A 15,927-nucleotide genomic window follows, 5' to 3' on the forward strand; every position below is an offset into this window, starting at 1 on the left:
GCCTCTCCTGTTCTCTCGCTCAGGCTCCCTCTTTGCAAATGGACCCTGATAAGAGGGCGTTTCGAGCTCAGGGAAGGGGAGGCAGAGCTGTTCTCAAGGGCAAACCGAGGTGCCGGGCTGGCAGGGACCCCATCTCAGGACTGTGGCCAGAGGGGAGAGGCCTGATGGCGGTGGGGCAGACGGGCTGAGGCGCTCCAGGGCTGGACCGCTTTCGGGCTCTGGGGCAGGGAAATTTCTTCCTGCACTTTGATTTCCTACAACACAGGCTGAGGCCCCTCTGGGGCTGGTGTGGCTTCCCCACGACTTGTGACAACTTCAGCCGGAAACGTCAATAAAATTCAATCAGAAACGTTACTTTAACTGGGTGGGGACGAGCTGGGCAGACTCAGCTGCTCCTGTGACTTGGCGGGTGACGGTTGGGAGAGGACTGTCGAGGCTGGGAGCCCACCAGCTGGGGCAGGAGGGAGCCCCTCGCTCTCCGAACCCCAGGGGAGGGACTGGGGCTGTGGCCCAGACTGGCTGGGGTGGCTTCCTGGGAAGGCAGGGCCGGGTCTTCTGTAGCCCAGGGGATGGGCAATATTGCTATTTCTCGGGGAGGGGTCTCCGGCCCCGCCTAGCCCCTCCCACTCTGTGCATACCGTACCTGAAATGGCTTGGGGGGGCACAATGTCAACAAAGTCAAAATAGGAACCAAGGTTTCAGACATACGGGGGTGACTAGGGTCAAAGACACACACGCCATCGTGGGGGGAGACCAGCTGGCCGGAGGTAAAACCTATGGACTTAGAGTCGCGGAGGTCAGCGGCGCGTGTCGCTGACCGGGGGGGCGCACTGTCCTCCTGGTGGCTGTGCCTGGTTTTGGACTGCTGGGTTTGGTGTGTACTAGGCAGTCAGTGTGAATGCTGTTAGGGGCTGGGCCTCTTGCTAGTAGGGGGTGAAGCGGCTGTACCCTCCTCGGCAGAGGCTAGCCTGCAACATCAAAGATGAAAAACAGCCAATCAGTACCGCCTTTTGGGAGGGGGGAAAATGCAAAAAGAAAAAAAAAGTAAGGAAAAAAAAAGAAACCGCTTAATCCCGTTTTCTGCCCCCCTTCTGGTCTGTCTCGGGGAGCGTGGCTGTGTGCTGTCCTGGCAGCAGGAGGGGCCCTGGGCCTATTTCGGACATGGTGGTCTCGAGGCCAGGAGGATGCTGGGGCCACCAGGCATGTTTCTGGATAACAGGGTTTGAGATGTCTCTGGGCCACTCTCTTGGCTCAGGCCTGGCCCTTCCCTGCCCCCCTTGCTAGGTCGTCTGGGGCTGAGGGAGTTCTGAGTGAGCCCTGCCTCCTCAGCGCCCAGTGGGGCTGCAGGGGACGGGACTCATCCCCTCCAGACACCCAGACACTGGAGGCTGGAGGGGCCTCCCGTCAGGGTTCCTGGGCCTTTGGCTCCACCAGGAGGGGCTGTGTCTGCACATCCAGCTCCAAGGGGCCTTCTGGGGTCCCTGCACCTCCTCCATCCTGCCGGGGGAGGACAGGTCTTTGGCACCCTCGCTCTCCCATCCCCTGGGCTCCCCTGGGTTAGGGGAGGCCTGCACCGGAACCTCCCACCCTACCCACCAATTTCTCCAGAAAAGGAAGGAAGTGGCAAGTGCCAAAGAAGAAAAGTTGGGGGAAAAAATGGAATAATCTTAAAAAAAAAAAAACACTCAAAACAGAAGAGAGAACCCTCTTAAGAATTAATGAGAGCTTTTAGCTAGCAGCTGCGTGGAGGGCCGGGCTGATCCTGGAGCCAAGGGGCCTGCAGGCCATAGCTTCAGGGCCTCCATCTGGGAGTGGGTGTGGCCCCCTAGACGCCTGCGCCCAGTGGCGCCCAGCAGTCACCGCAAGCTGCATGGGATGTCTGAGGCTCGTTAAAAAAAAAAAACCCAAAAAACCCAAAACCCAAAACAAAACAAAACAAAAATCAGGAAGCAGTAATCAAAACCAAGGGAGGTAGAAAAAAAAATCCAGGTCGTTTCTGAACCTCCTCCCTCTTTACACCCCCCAAAAATGTTTTCATCTTTGATGCTGGATGCCAAGCTAGCTAAAAACCGACATTAACACCCCCTGGGGCTGGGGGCCAGGTGCGCCTGGGAGGTCGGTGTCCACTGGAAGCAGATCTCGGGGTAGAAAGTGAATTGGGCTGTATGTGTTGACAGCTGGACACACACACACACACACACACACAACCCACTCCGGCCTCAGCAAGCCCATCGGGAGTGCACTCCCTGCACCCCCCGAAACTAGCGGGCAGAGTCCCCATCTTCCCAGGAGGGGGCCTGCAGACCCAGCTGGGAGACACTGAGGGGCCGCAGAGCAGGGGCCTGGGAGAGAAACAGCGGGGAGGCCTCGTTCCCCACCTTGACGTGAGGAAAGGTACGCAAGGGTGACAGGACACAGAGGGATCGTGGCGCAGACACACCCACACGAGGAGGAGCGGAAGCCCTGCCTGCCCGGGAGCCTCTGCCCGGGAGGTCTGGTCTGGTTTTCCTGGTGGGGGGAATGGTGGGCCCGGACTGATTTTAGTTTCAGGGCCCAGAAAACCACACCAGGACGCTTCCCAGACGACTGGCAGTCATCACTGGGCAGCTGGCCGTCCGGCAGACCTGTCTCCCTCTAACTCCATGAGGGCGCAAAGAGGCAAGTCCTCCCCACAACTCAAACCCAGGCCTCGGTCCTTCCAGGCACCAGGCTGAGGTTGGGGTCACTCCTCTAAGGGCCTGACCGCATCCCCTTCTCACCGCAGTCGGCACAGGGGCAGCCCGGCCCCAGCCTCCTTACCATGGTTCCAATGCTGTAGGTCGCCGCGGGGCCGATGGTGTGGTGGTAGGGGTCAGCAGCCGCATAGACTCTGCCGTAACTGGGGAGGGGAGCACACGGAGCGGGTGTGAGAGGTGACGGGGCAGGTGAGGGGTGGCAGCAGGTCTCCGGCCTCCTCCCAGATGGCACCCCAAGGCCCCTCCCTCCTTCCTGCCTGTTGGGAGGGAAGTGTGGGGAACACAGCTGGCCACCCTTGGATCACATCCAGCACGTGCTGACCCTGAGTGCTGGCCGGCGGCGCACCTAACAAAACCCCCAGGCGCAGGACGCAGCATGAGGCTGAGAGGAAGGCGCCCCCTGCCACCAGGAGGGCGGGCCAGGCGGTCCCGGCGGTCCCCAGGCCACAGCAACGGCTGCCCTCCACGAAGCGCCCACTGCCTGCGCACTGTGCACCGTGCACAGGGGCCTGCATGCTTCCCCACGCAAGAGCTCTGCGACCAATAGACCGGGTGCCCACAGGGCAAGGTGCCAGACCAGGCCACCCCCACTGAGGACCTGCCCTCAAAACAAAAGAGAACCACCCTCTGGCCTCTGGGTGTGCTCACAGCCCGCAGAGGCTGCTGCCCCCGAGTGGCTCACACCACACCCCTCTGCCCCTCCTCGAGGCTGAAGGGTTTCAGACCTGGGAGCCGAGAAGGGTCAGAGGCCTGCCCAGCGGCAGAATCAGAGGTCCCTAGTAACCCTTCTCACTTGGGGCCTGCAGAGCACGGGGAGGGAGGTCAGGCCTCCAAGTTGGGCATCTGAGGAGCTGTCTGCTACCCAAGAACTGGGGTGTCCCATGGCCTCCCCTGCCGTGCAGGCAGGAAGTGATTACAGAAGAGGGCTTGCTGGCTTGGGGTCTCCCAGCTCACTTGATCTCCTCTGTTCAGACCCTGTGTCCACCAGGAGGAGGCACCCCCAGGTCCTGAGCTGGGGGTAAGGCTTCCTATCTATCTGAACCCAGCCCTATGGACCGTCCACTCCTCCGAGCCCCTGCCCCGCTCTCCCCGCCCCGCTCTCCACCCCTGCAGGTACCTGTCACTGTAGGCAGCCGCCGCTGCTGCTGCTGGCTGAGCGTATCTGTAGGCAGCATAGCCTCCCTGCAGTGTGGGGGGGACACGGCACACAGGCTTAGTGGGGCAGATACAGCCTTTCAACCCGCACTATGGCCAAGCGAGGGGTAACTGGTGAAGGCCTGGGAGCTCCTGGCTTCTGGTCTAGTGGAGGCCTGGGGGCTGCAGACTATCAACTGGCATGTGTCCATTCACCTATTCATTCATTCATTCATTCGTGCCTCCATTTGTGCACTCAGCATACACGGTGCGCGCCAATTACACGTCTCACTGTGTTCAAAGCCTGGACACAAAGGAGGTGCTCAGAGGCCTGCCGCCAGGCCAGCTGCGCCCCTGACTTTGATGCTGGCGAAGCCATGGATGCTGCCCTGGACCCTGGGACGGGTCAGGTGCAAAGGGCATTAACTCAGACCACGTCTCAGCCCTGGCAGGAATGGCTTGTTGAATTACAGGTGACTGCCCAGGACGGAAGTGAGGCCTTGTGTGGGGTGGGGGTTGTCTGCAGGGCTCCAAGCTAGAGGAGGTGGTGAGCGCCGCCCCACGAAGGGAGAGAGAAGAGACAGGACTCATCAAGGGGTCCGCCCTGGAGCCCCTACCTCCTAGTCTCTCTCCGGGCCCTTGCAATGGACATGGGGTGCCCTCGGGGACTCATTCAGTGACCCCAATGTGGTTAGGGAGATGAAGGAGTCACCTACTGCCCCCGTCACAGCACCTTGTGAAATGACGACGTGCCTGGCTCATCCAGCTTCTGGGGGCTCTATTATTGCTCCCACCCAAGCACGGATAAGCCAGGTTTCGCGCTGTGCTGAGCTCGCCCTCTTGGGTTCCCAGGACGGGAGGGGGTGGGGGGCAGGGAGGGGAGACACTGACTGTGAAACGCCTGATTCCACCCTCCCCCTCCTGAGGGCTGCACTTACATAAATCTCAGCACCATAAAAGCCATCCTGATACACGACCCTGGAAGCAAACGGACAAGAAAGTGGTGGGAACGCTGGAGAGGCGGGGTAGGCCGGCTCCGGAGTCTGCTGAGCAGGGAGGGGGCAGGGTGCCGGCCCTGCCCACGGGACTGGCATTTTAACAAGCGTTTGCTCCAGGGCCCTGTTTCGGTATAACAATAAAGTAACACCCTTGCTGGTCAGCTCCTTTCTCCCACAAACCCAGGGGCCCATAGGCCCACCTTGCTTACCCCCCCCAGCTCCACCCCACGCCGCTGTCCCCCCATCAGGGGTCAAGGGCACTGGGCTCCAGGGAATGGACCAGGGAGGGCTTAGAGAAGGTCCACTGAGCTCCAGGGCCGACCATGACCCATGAAAGCATGGGACAAGGTCCTGGGGTGGAAACGTCCCCCGCATGCCAGTGACCCTGGGATCCCCTGGCAGGGTGGAGGTGGGGGTACTGAAATGGAGGTGACTGCAGGGTGAAGGTTGGGGTTCCCCAGCTCCCCCCGCAGTTCTGGGAAGGCTGCCTAGCCCCTCTGGCTGCCCCAGGCCTCCCTCCCCACGCCCCTGGGCCTTTCTCCAAGCCTCCCTCCCTGTGCCCCCCAGGTACTCACGCTCCGTAAGTCGGGATGGGGGGCGGAGGCGGCGCAGCCCGAAACGTATTATACACGGCCCGGCCCCGGCCCCGTAGGTGCGCGCCCCTGTAGGCGACGGCTGTGCCGGTGGTGGGGTAGGGGAACCCCGTCACTGCAGGAAAAGGGGCCCGGAAAGGAGACAGGGTGAGAGGGAATGCTGAAAGGAGGCCAAGCAGGAGGGCTGGAGCCTGACCGCAGCCTCACGAGACACGCCCTACCAACCACGCCTCCTGCCTGGCCACACCCACCTGGTCACGCCCACGCCCGACCACGCCTCCACCTGCCACACCCACCGACTACGTCCCTGCCTAGCCACGCCCCTGGCCGCGTCTCCCAAGGCCACGGCCTCCCACCCAGGACGACCTGGCCGTTGGCGGCCCAACACGCGGCCAGGCCCGCCGCAGCCCCGCTGCGCTGCTCAAATTTACCTGCATAGAATTCAGGCCCGTAGACTGCGCCTACCACCGGGTTTAGCTTCCAGCCTAGAAGAGAAGCAAAGAAACCCAATCAGTCTTCCCCAGTCTCTCCCCACCTCACGCTATGCCTGGGACCCCCAGAGACTGCAGGCTGAACCCCATGGGGACATTCTGAGGGCGTGGCCGCTGCGGAGGACCAGCGGGACCCCTCCCTCGGCAGTCAGGGTGGATGGATGAGACAGGAGAACAGACCCTGGGCCCCGCTTGGGAAGCTGCAGCCGCACTGGCCGAGGGCCCTCTGCTCCCTAAAGAATAGGGACCCAGTCACTCCCCACCATCATCTGGTGTCTTGATTCTTTTCAAATTGCAGTCTTCCCTAGCCTGCCCAGGGGCTTCCCCTGCCCCAGGGCACCAGCCCCAGCAGCTTGGGGTCTGCACTGTCTACAGAAGAGCACTAGGAAGGAAGGTGGGACACACTGCAGACCCCCAGCTGGGATGGGGGTGCTGGTGGCCTGCATGCTTTAGTGTCTGACAGCCCAAAGGTGGGAGATGTCTTGTGTGGGGCCTGGCTGCCTTCCAGGTGGGTCAGGGCTGCCGGTAAGTGCGTGGCCTTAGCGGGCCACCTCTTCCACCTCCTGTCCATCCAACCGGGGCTGACAGAGCCCCTGAGGGGCTCCCTTTCCCCGTGTTGAGTCCTGCTCTCACTATCCTGTATCTGTCTTTCCCCAAAGCAGCTGGTGGGAGGGCTGCTCTGGGAGGAGGTCAGGAGGAAGGGCCTTGGGATTCGGGATAATGAGGAAGACAGCTGGCATTTCCAGAGCACTTTACCGCATGTTCTAGACCCACCACCGAGGTAGGTGTTGTGCCCTCTCATTTTACAGGGGAGCAAAAGAGGCTCAGGGAGGCATAGCAGCCTCGAATCACAGGGCAGATGAGTGGCAGAGCCAGATCCCAGATAGAGTCAAACCAGCCGTGGGATTCTAGACCCAGGCTCCCGGCCATTTGCTGACCCCCAGCCTCCCCTTCTCTGCAGGTGGGACGGCTGCTCCAAGGCTGGTCTTCCTCTCCCACGAGGGACCCAGGTGCAAGGGCAAAGTCCTGCTCCCACCTGTGGCTCTGGGGGTGGAAACCAGCTGGCTGAGCCCCAAGTGGTCAGGGAGTGAGGGCGGGTGGGCTCATTTGATCAGGCCCAGCCCTGGCCCCTCAGCTTCCCTGGGTCTCATCCCTGCAGCCCACCCCAGGCCCAGCTCTGTGTCCCTTTTCACTGTGTGAGGATCTAGCTGTGATCCCCAAACCCAGATTCTAACAGCCCCACTACTGGGCAGGTGGCTGGTGGCTGGTGGCTGGTGGCTGGTGGCTGGGAGGCATCCAGGATGGAGTTTCTAGGGCCTCGCTCCTCCCGGGGCGCTTCTCCACACTGGAGAGGAGACTGTGTGCCGCCTCACATCCCTGGTCCACCATCCCACAAGCAGCCCAGATGTCTGTGCTGAATGTTACTGCTGGGCCTCTGTGATCTTCCATAAATGCCAGGTCAGGAGGGAAGAAAAGCTCCAGTCCCAAGAACTGAGTCTTCTGAGTGAAAATCCGCGATGGAACAGAGTCCTGGAGGCAATGACCCAGTTCCGTCCAGCAGCCCTCCTGGGTCCAGCCTGAGAGGGTGCACTTCCGCCTCTGATGGCCCTGGCACCTCTCTCTGCCACTTCTGGAATCCTAGGTGCATCCGCCTGTTGTTCTGGCCCTGTGAAACCACCTGGGACCCCACACGACAGAGGCAGCCTGAGACCCATCTGGGTGGGTCCTTTGTTTCTTTGGCAAATAGTAACACCCAGTCACACCTGTGAGCTTGTTTCCTGCAGCAGATACTTCTGCCCCTAGACTGATGAATCTGAGCCCTCTGGAGCGTTCACAAAGTCAAGCTGCACCTTTAGTCACCAAAGCCCATGAGCTCGGCTTCACTGCCACCTGCAGGGGGCCCAGGGCCAGGCCACTGCAGCCCTGGTTGCTCTCTCTCAGGCCAGTGAAGATGTTTAAATGAAATGGTTGTTGCTGCAGAAATGAGCAGAGTGATGTCTTGATTCTTTTCAAATCCCCCTCCCCAGACTCCCTGCCGTTCAACCAGCATGGGTTCTGTGCCCATTCCCCGCTAAGAATGCGGTTGTTCAGGGATGGATTCCCTTCTGAATCCTATGTGCACCCAGAAAGCAGGGGCGCATGGCTCTCGGGAGAGGAGTGGGCAGCCCTCATGATCACCCTGACCCTGTCAAAATGTCTACCTCTTCCTTTCCTGTGCCAAGCACCAGGTCACAGAAGTCACCCCCAGCATGCGCTGCAGACAGGTGCAAAGCAGGGACCCCCAGATTTTCAGAAAGAACTTGAGCTCTGACAGTCCTCAAAAAAGCAGGATGGGAGTGACAATCTAGTCTAAACAGGGACTGGCCGGAGCCCTAGCCCTGCCCTAGGAGGTCAGACAGGGAGGCCCAGCTGGCAGGTCAGGAGACAGATCCGCTCACTGTCCCGCCTCAGGCTTTCCACCCTGGCTCGTCGCTGGCTCCACGTGCGTCTGACCAGACAGGGAAGAGGCTGGGGGCGGCTCAGTCCACTCCGTCCCTGCTGGGGGTGGGAAAGCAAAGCCTGTGCCCTGCCAGGAGGCACGTCCTGACCGAGCAGGGCTGCTGTTCCCTGGAAAGGGGAAGGGGCTCAGAAGGCCCCGGCATGTTGCCGGCTACGCTCAAGCCAGTTCCCCTCACCTGGCAGAGTTAAGGCACGTGGCGGCTGAGAGCGGCCCCTCCACTGCTCGCCACAGCCAGCGTTTAGCACCAGCAGTTTTGTCTTCACAACTGGCTGTCTCTGCTTACGGTCAGGTGCCAAGCGCGCACACGTTAGACCGCTCAGCTGATGCACGTCACTGACCAGCGGGGCCTCCACCTTTCAGTGTTTCCAAGGCCTGGGGGTGGGGGGGGGTGGGACTGTCCCTTTAATTGTCATCATGCTTGTTAAATACTGAGCGCCTCTAGCCCAGGCCTCCCTCAGTGCCTAGAAAATAAGGAACAATCCAGGAAGTGGCCACTGTCCCCCTGCGTCTGAAGCCCGTCCGAGGCCTCTGGGTGCTGTGCTCGATATGGGGGGAGGGGGTTTCACCGGCTGTGGGGGTGGAGGTGGCAGTGGGGCCCAGCTCTCCTCCTGCCTCGCTGACCCATCGCCTTCTGATGGTGGCAGAGCTGGGACCCGAGGGCCATTCAGCATCCAGGGAGGCCAGCCTCCAGCATTCTGGGGTCCTCCTGCTCCCACCCCCGCCGGTGGCCCTGTAGCCTCCTCCAGGCCCCTTACCATTGGTGTAGGGGTTCGCAGTCTTCTTGTTGGTCATGACTCGTGCTGTGGCATTATTGACCTGCCCGGAGAGAGGGAGGGAGAGGCTGAGGGGAAATTAGCTTGTGGGCCACTGGCCGCCCCAGTCCTGCTCTGAACTCTCTGTGGCCACCTGGGAGGGGGCTGGGGGCGGGGGAGGAGGCCCCAGGGCACCCAGGAGGAGGCATGGGACAGCCTCTGCCACCAGCCTGGACTCCCACCACGGCCTGCCCTCCTCCTTGGCCTCCTCTCTTCCCCATGCTGCTCCCCTTCCCGGGAGCCCGGGCCACCACTGCTCCCAGCACTGGTTGGTGCCCCGCTTGGCCCAGGCCCTGGACCCCGGCTCAGGCACCATGTCCAGCCCCTGGCTCTTGCCCTTCACACGGCTGTTCCCACAAACCAAGCCCCAGCCACTCTCTGGCACCCCAAGGTGGCTGGCAGACTCTGCACAAAGTGCTCCTAGCCCAGCTAACAGACCGGTCCCCAAGACGCCTCTGCCCAGTGGCTGCCGAGGTGCTCCCAGTGGTGGGTGCTAGTGTGGCCACCCCTCCCTGGGGGGTAGCACTCCTTCCCCTCGAGGCCAGCAGAGACCTTCCTCAGGGGGCACAGGTGCCTGTGGGGGCAAGGCTGATGGAGAGGGGGCAGGTGGGCACCAAGGGGGTGGGTCCTACTGTCCAGACATCTAAGCCTCTGGTCAGCCTGCCCAGAGGGCCAGGGTGGGACGGAGGAGGGAGGAGGAGGAGGGCCTCTGTAGAGGGAGCAGAGAACTGGGCAGGTGTGGAACTCGGGGAAGGGGTCTGGGCTGCGCCGCCTCCCCCATGTCTGGGTGGGCCGCAGCCTCTTGTGCCCCTGGGTGCTGGGCGGGAGCCTGGCCGAGGTCAGCGCCTCCAGGACCCCCTCCCCTCCTGGAAACACCCCTCAAGCCCTCCCACCGCCCTTCCCATGGGAAGACCCCTCCCCTCTCTGGCCGCCCTCGCTGCCCTGCCTGTTCGGGAAGCCCAGCTCCCAGAACCAGAGCCACAGCCCTGAGTGGGCACACGCAGCCCCTGGGGCGGGGCAGGGGGCCCCCTCGCCTCCTCTCCCTTCTGCTCCTCTGGGCTGGCTCCCTTTCTAGGCCCTGGCCGCTTATTGCTACCGACCCTCTGCGGGATGAAGACCAGAGGCAGACTGCAGACGGGGGCAGTGTGGGCAGGGGGAGACCTGGGCAGCTGTGGCTCCTTGGTGAGAGAGGGCCGGGGAACTAATGAACCCCTCCCAACTAGGGGACAGGCGTGGCTGACTGAGGTCCTTGGAGCTGCCAAGCCTCAAACACATGACTTCTGGGGCTCCTCCCAATGTCTGGATGAGCCCGAGCTTGGGAGGGGGGCTACTCCAGGAAGGAGAGGGAGGGGCAGGGTGAGGGCCCTTGGGTGAGCCTGAGGTCTAGACCCACAAGGGGCGGGCGGCAGGTGGTGTGCTCGGCCCTGCCTCAGTGGGGCCCTGCCACCAGGACCGGCCGGGCCATCTGCAGGGCAGTGGCGGGGCAGGCGGGGGCCCGGGGTGACCGGAGGCGGTTCTCAAGGGCGTCCCTGCCGCGGCACACTTATCTGAGCACCTCAATTTTCCGTCCCTCTACGATCGTCCCATTCAGCTTCTCCCGGGCTCGGTCAGCATCTGAGCTAGTTTCAAAAGTTACAAACCCAAAACCCTGTGAGCGGAGAAGGACAGACACGGAGAGAAAGACATAGGATGAGAAAAAGGAAAAAAAAGGAGGCGTGGGGGGTGGGAGGGGGCAGGGCAATGGGGGGAGGGGGGAGAGAGAGAGAGAGAGGGGTTGAGTCAGGTGAGTTGAAGGAGAGACTCAGGCAGCCCAGAGGTCAGTCCTGGTGCCACCGGCAGGATGCCCAGGAGGGGTGAGGCCCCAGGTGGGGGCAGCCGCTGGCCTGGCCTGAGCTGGCCTGAACTGACCGCCTGGCACCCAAGGGGACAGGCCAAAGCAATAAAAGAGACGCTGACCTGAGCAGGGACCAGGATTGTTGCCGTAACCCAGGCTGGGCTTCTGGACCTGGGGTGGGCAGCCCCACCCATCTACACCCCAGGAGCCCCGAGGGGGTCTTCCCATCCAGGAGTGGGGAGCACCCTCCCACCTGCCCCCTGCAGGCCCTCCCCCAAGCCTCCAGGCAGCTCCAGGGAGGCCAGCGGCCCTGGGGGAGGCTGGGGACCCAGGCCCAGGGGCTGGGGTTCCAAGTGCAGACAGAGAGGTCCGGGCAGCATGGAGAGGAGGCAGCATCGCAGCGGCGGCAACAACAGAGACAGCGGGAGGGGAGGAGGGGGGGCGGGCGGAGGAGCGGGGAGTACAAGCACCCGTGTCGCTCAGGGGTCCTCAGGCTCGAAGCTCTCCAGGACGGAAACGCACATTTCACACGTTAGCCTGGCGGGACCTACAGCCGGCGCTGTAATGGTGGCGGCCTCTGGGTGGCACCCACCTTGGAGCCCCGCTCGTTAAAAATGATCTCCACGTCTAAAATTTTTCCGAATTGCTGCAGAGACAGAGAGGGGGGTGGGGGAGACAGGAGAGGGTGGGTTAAGACCGCCGGCCTGGCTTGCCTGCTCCCACGGGACCCTTGCCCACTGCTCGCATCTGGTCCTCTGCCCCGGGCCCCTGTTCTGCCTCCTGCAGGGATGAGGAGGGGCTCTTGGTGTAACCTGGCAGGGTGGGTGGGCCGGGACACCCCTCTCCATCTTCCGGTGCAGAGAGCTTTTCCTGCCAGGACACTGGCCCCATCTGCGGTGTCACCAGTGTTCCTCTCCTCTCCCTGCTGGGACTTTGCCACAAATTGCTGACAGCCAGCCCTGCTTCACATACAACAGGTACAGGGCTCTGGATAAGCCCTTCTTAAAAGCTAGGATGCTGAGGGGGAGAGGAGCCCTTGGAAGAGACAGAGTGCCTGGCAGGGACCCTGTGCTGCCTGACGTCTGTGCTGTTTGGGGCTGGGCTGTGGGGTGCAGAGGGCAGTGACCCCAGGCCTCTCTGCCCGACCACGACATTATGACTTGGTTGGGCCCAGACGCTCTGGCTGCCCCTTGCCTGCCCCATCCCTGGCCCAGAATCCCCAAGGAGCAGCCCTGTCTTCCTTACTGGCCAGTGAGACCGGGAACCTGTGAACCAGGTCCCCTAAAATGCCAGTTGATGACCTGAGGCCTCCAGGGCACACAGTTGATGGGTTTTGCCTTCACCCCATAACATTCAGGAGGTGGGTGACACAGTGGGCAGTGAGTCACATGGAGCCAGACAGCGAGGCAGTGCCAGCCCTGCCGAGCACCAGAGAGGGAGGCCGGTGCACCCCCACTGTGGGGCAGGGCGAAGAGCTGGTGGGTGCCTGTAGGGACCCAGTGTGCTGAGGCCCAGGATGCGAGGATCAGACAGGTGTCCAAGCGGACCGATCTAGTGACACCACTGGCTTAAGTGGGGGCCCCAGGCTCAGAGGGGCTTCGCAGCTGCCCAGGCCCAGGCCCAAGAAGGGGCAGAAGCCCTCATCTTCTGATGATTCTAAGTCCTGCCTGCACTCCACTGGGTCAGATCCAGTGGGGTCTGGCCCCCAGGAAGGGGAGTGGATATATGGGGCAAGGGCAGGTGTGGGGTCAGGGTCCACCCGAGGCCACCTCCCCTGTGCCTGACAATTCCTGTTTGGGCTGAGGGGTGACCCGAGGGCAGGGCTGGGGTTCAGGGGTCAGGGCCTGCCTGACGTGGGGCAGAAGTGGAGGGGGGCACAGGACAGGCAGGTGGAGAGTCTGGGGCAGAAGCAGCATGGGGGAGGGAAGAAACACGGGCCAGAGCAGGCTGGGGGCCTGGATGCGGGGCTGAACCCAGGCTGCTGCCCCCTCACCCACCCGCTGGGCAGCCCTGCAGGTTGTCACAGTAACCCTGCAACTGGCTGGAGTCCCACAGAGAAATCTAGGAACAGCCTGGAGAATCCAGGATGGGAGCGCCAGCTTGCTTCCCACCCTGTGTTCTCTGTCGTCCCACCCACAGCCTGGAGGAGGCGGGGCCAGAGAGGTTGAGTGCCTGGCGCCCAGCTCACAGGACAGGCAGGGGCTGCTGGGTGTGAGGCCAGGAGGCTGGGCTGCCCCTCCAGGTGCTCTCTGGGGCTACGGGGGTCAGAAGGATGGGCCAGCACAGTGCTAACCTGCCTGCACTGGCCCAGAGCCTGAGGGGACTCCATGAGCCCTGAGGACAGGTGGTGAGGGTGGTGGGCGGATTTCTGCCTGGGGGCTGGGGGTGGCAGCCACACAGATCCCTCCACCTGAGCCTGTGTCCTTCCTGGGCCCTCCCACCTCCCAGCTCGGGTCAGGGAGGGGCTGGACCCAGAGGGCAGTGGGAGGCCGGAAACCCTGGGAGCTGCTCTGACCCCCTGGCTCCGTGCTAGGGGCGGGGTGGGGACGGGCGGGGGCGCAGATGGAGGGGCCCGCACACACTCACCCCGAACATTTGCCGCAGGTCGGGGTCCCTGAACCGGAAGGGGATGTTGGAGACGTGTAGCCGCTTGGGCTGCTGCTTCTCTGTGGGGTCGGAGGGGTGGAGCGGCTGGCTGTCCGTCTGTGCCGCCTCGTCTGTCTGCTGTGGGGAAGGACCCCTTCAGCTTCCATCCCGTAGCAGGGGAGGCTCTAAAGACCAGATCTTCCCCAAGCCTCCTGGATTCCCCTGTCCCGGGGCCGGGATCCTCGAGGGAATCCGGGCTGGTGATTCGCTCGAGATTCAGAGCAGCAGGACCTCAATCTCAGAGGCTCAGGGGCCCCACCTCGGAGCCTTTGCCCGAGCTGTGCTCAGGACGCCACCGCAGGGCAAGGCCTCCCCAGCCCACTGCGCTCTCCCCCCACCACCGGCGGCTCAGCCTGGCCACAGAGGTCTGACCTCAGTCCCTTGGCTATTGCGGTTCTTGCGGCCATGCGTGTACCCCTCCCCTGACAGCACGACTCTTGGGAGCACGGGCACCTTTCTGGTTTCCAGGCTGGTGAGAAACTGGACGGATCCCAGAGCCTGTCCCCAGGCACACACATCTGTAGTGGCCGCCCGTCACGGAGGCCACCTCGGGGCTGCCTCTTATTTTGGCCCTGCTCTGGGGCTCCGTGTCTTCAAAGGCACGGCAGTGGCCACGTCCAGGCCTTTAGAACTGGTCCTTCTTTTAGACCCGAATGTTGGTCAACAAAGGGGCTCCCAAAGACCTGGGTCTCAGGAAACACAGCTGCCACAAAGCAAGGCCCCCCTTCCCGCCAGCGACCCGGGAGGTCAAGGCTGTGAAGAGGCCCCGGACGTGGCGTGTGCGGTGAGCAGGCCCTCTGGGCAGTGAGTGCAAAGGGTCTCCCAAGGGACTTCAGCAGGGACAGGCCCCCAGCTCACAGCCAGGCTGGCCTTCAGCCTTGTCGGTTCCTGACTCGTTAGGGCCAAAGACAGGCTCATCCGGGCTGACTGCAGGGAGGACTGACCAAGGGGCCTGGTGGTCCTGGTAATCATGACCTGCAGGCTGGCGCCTGTGGTTAGTGTCCAGGAGCAGAGCTGGAGACAGACAGGGCAGGTGGACAGACGCCGGCTCCCTCCCGCTGGGCTCCTCTGGGGGGTCCTCTGACCCAGTGCCCCCCTCCCCTCCCCGTGGGGATAACGGGCCGAGATGCAGCTTTTATTGCTTCTTTCCCTTTTCTACCTCAAGTCCCGACACACCTCCCAGGTTTTCTGAGGTCACCTCCCCAATACACTTCTTGGACTTGAACCTTTGTCTGAGGGTCTGCTTCTGGGACAGGACCCCAGCTGAAGGCCTCAGGGGCCTGGCTGTCTGATACGCCTGGAGAGAGCCAAGACGGGAGGGCGGGGTCCCCAGGCTTGGGCTGGACTTTGCACAAATGGTGGTCCCAGTGGCCATGGTCTCCCATGTGGCTGGAGGAGCAGAGGCAGCTGGCCGGCGGTGAGAGGCTGGGACGCAGACACCTTGAGGACGCCCAAGAGGAGAGACGCCAGATACCACTTCCTACTGGCTGTCAGGAACTGCCCTTTGCTCCAGGTGGGTGTCTGTCCACTAAAGGAGCGCTGACCGGTAGGTACCACAAGCCTCCCAGAGGCAGGACGGGGAGCTTCGCGCTGTGGCCGAGGAGACAGAGCCCAAGGGGTGGGGCCTCGCCGAGGTTGAGCTGCAGCCAGGGGCCAGAGGTCTGGCTCTGGGCTCCTGAGTGGCTGCCCTTGATGGCTGCCCCAGTCACCCTTTCTGGAAGAACAGTGCCGCCCCCCAACTCCTGCGCTCAGACAGGAGGCCTCTGCCCAGGCCCCAGCCAGCAGGTGCCGCAGGAGAGGGGAGGGGTGTCAGCAGCTCCTGGGCGCACATCCCTCTGGGCGGCTAGCTGGGAGGGGGTCTGCAGGGGTGGGGGCACCCTGTTTGAAGGTCCCTTAGGCTCAGCTCTGTTTCCCGTTGAGGAGAAGCACAGCGCGCACACTCCCAAGCATGGGTTTGAAGTCACCCTCTTCTCATGCGTCTGGGGACGCGTGTGACCTTGGGCGCAGCAGGTTGGCCGTTCCACACGAGGCAGGCGTGGCTCTGAGGAGCGTGTGTTCTCTGAGCCCCAGTGTGGGGCTGCGGTGATCCTGTGCCTGTTCCTGGGGGTTCACCAAGTGCCAGCCCCCCACTCCCAGGAGCACACCTTCAGCAGGGAGGTCTCTGTGGAGGAGCAGCTGGTGGGG

The 15,927-nt window shown here is 62.8% G+C and overlaps 1 protein-coding gene across 3 annotated transcripts in view; it reads right to left on the minus strand.

The window, feature by feature from the left end:
• RBFOX3 (RNA binding fox-1 homolog 3) overlaps positions 1-15,927 on the minus strand; it is a 78,949-nt gene that overhangs the window by 6,994 nt on the left and 56,028 nt on the right. The window contains exons 3-12 of one of the 3 annotated variants that reach the window (XM_072939754.1): positions 13,684-13,821; positions 11,690-11,743; positions 10,819-10,911; positions 9,207-9,267; positions 5,892-5,945; positions 5,443-5,575; positions 4,808-4,847; positions 3,853-3,917; positions 2,800-2,878; positions 644-968 (exon numbers count right to left, since the gene is read on the minus strand). In XM_072939754.1, the coding sequence (XP_072795855.1) occupies positions 924-968; positions 2,800-2,878; positions 3,853-3,917; positions 4,808-4,847; positions 5,443-5,575; positions 5,892-5,945; positions 9,207-9,267; positions 10,819-10,911; positions 11,690-11,743; positions 13,684-13,821 (762 nt within the window). In that variant the 3' untranslated portion in view covers positions 644-923. Of the gene's footprint in view, positions 1-643; positions 969-2,799; positions 2,879-3,852; positions 3,918-4,807; positions 4,989-5,442; positions 5,576-5,891; positions 5,946-9,206; positions 9,268-10,818; positions 10,912-11,689; positions 11,744-13,683; positions 13,822-15,927 lie in introns of all 3 variants that reach the window. The other 2 variants (XM_072939753.1, XM_072939752.1) reach the window with 2 other exon arrangements.

The sequence above is a fragment of the Vicugna pacos genome, chromosome 16, assembly GCF_048564905.1.
Source record: "Vicugna pacos chromosome 16, VicPac4, whole genome shotgun sequence".
Lineage (NCBI taxonomy): Eukaryota > Metazoa > Chordata > Mammalia > Artiodactyla > Camelidae > Vicugna > Vicugna pacos.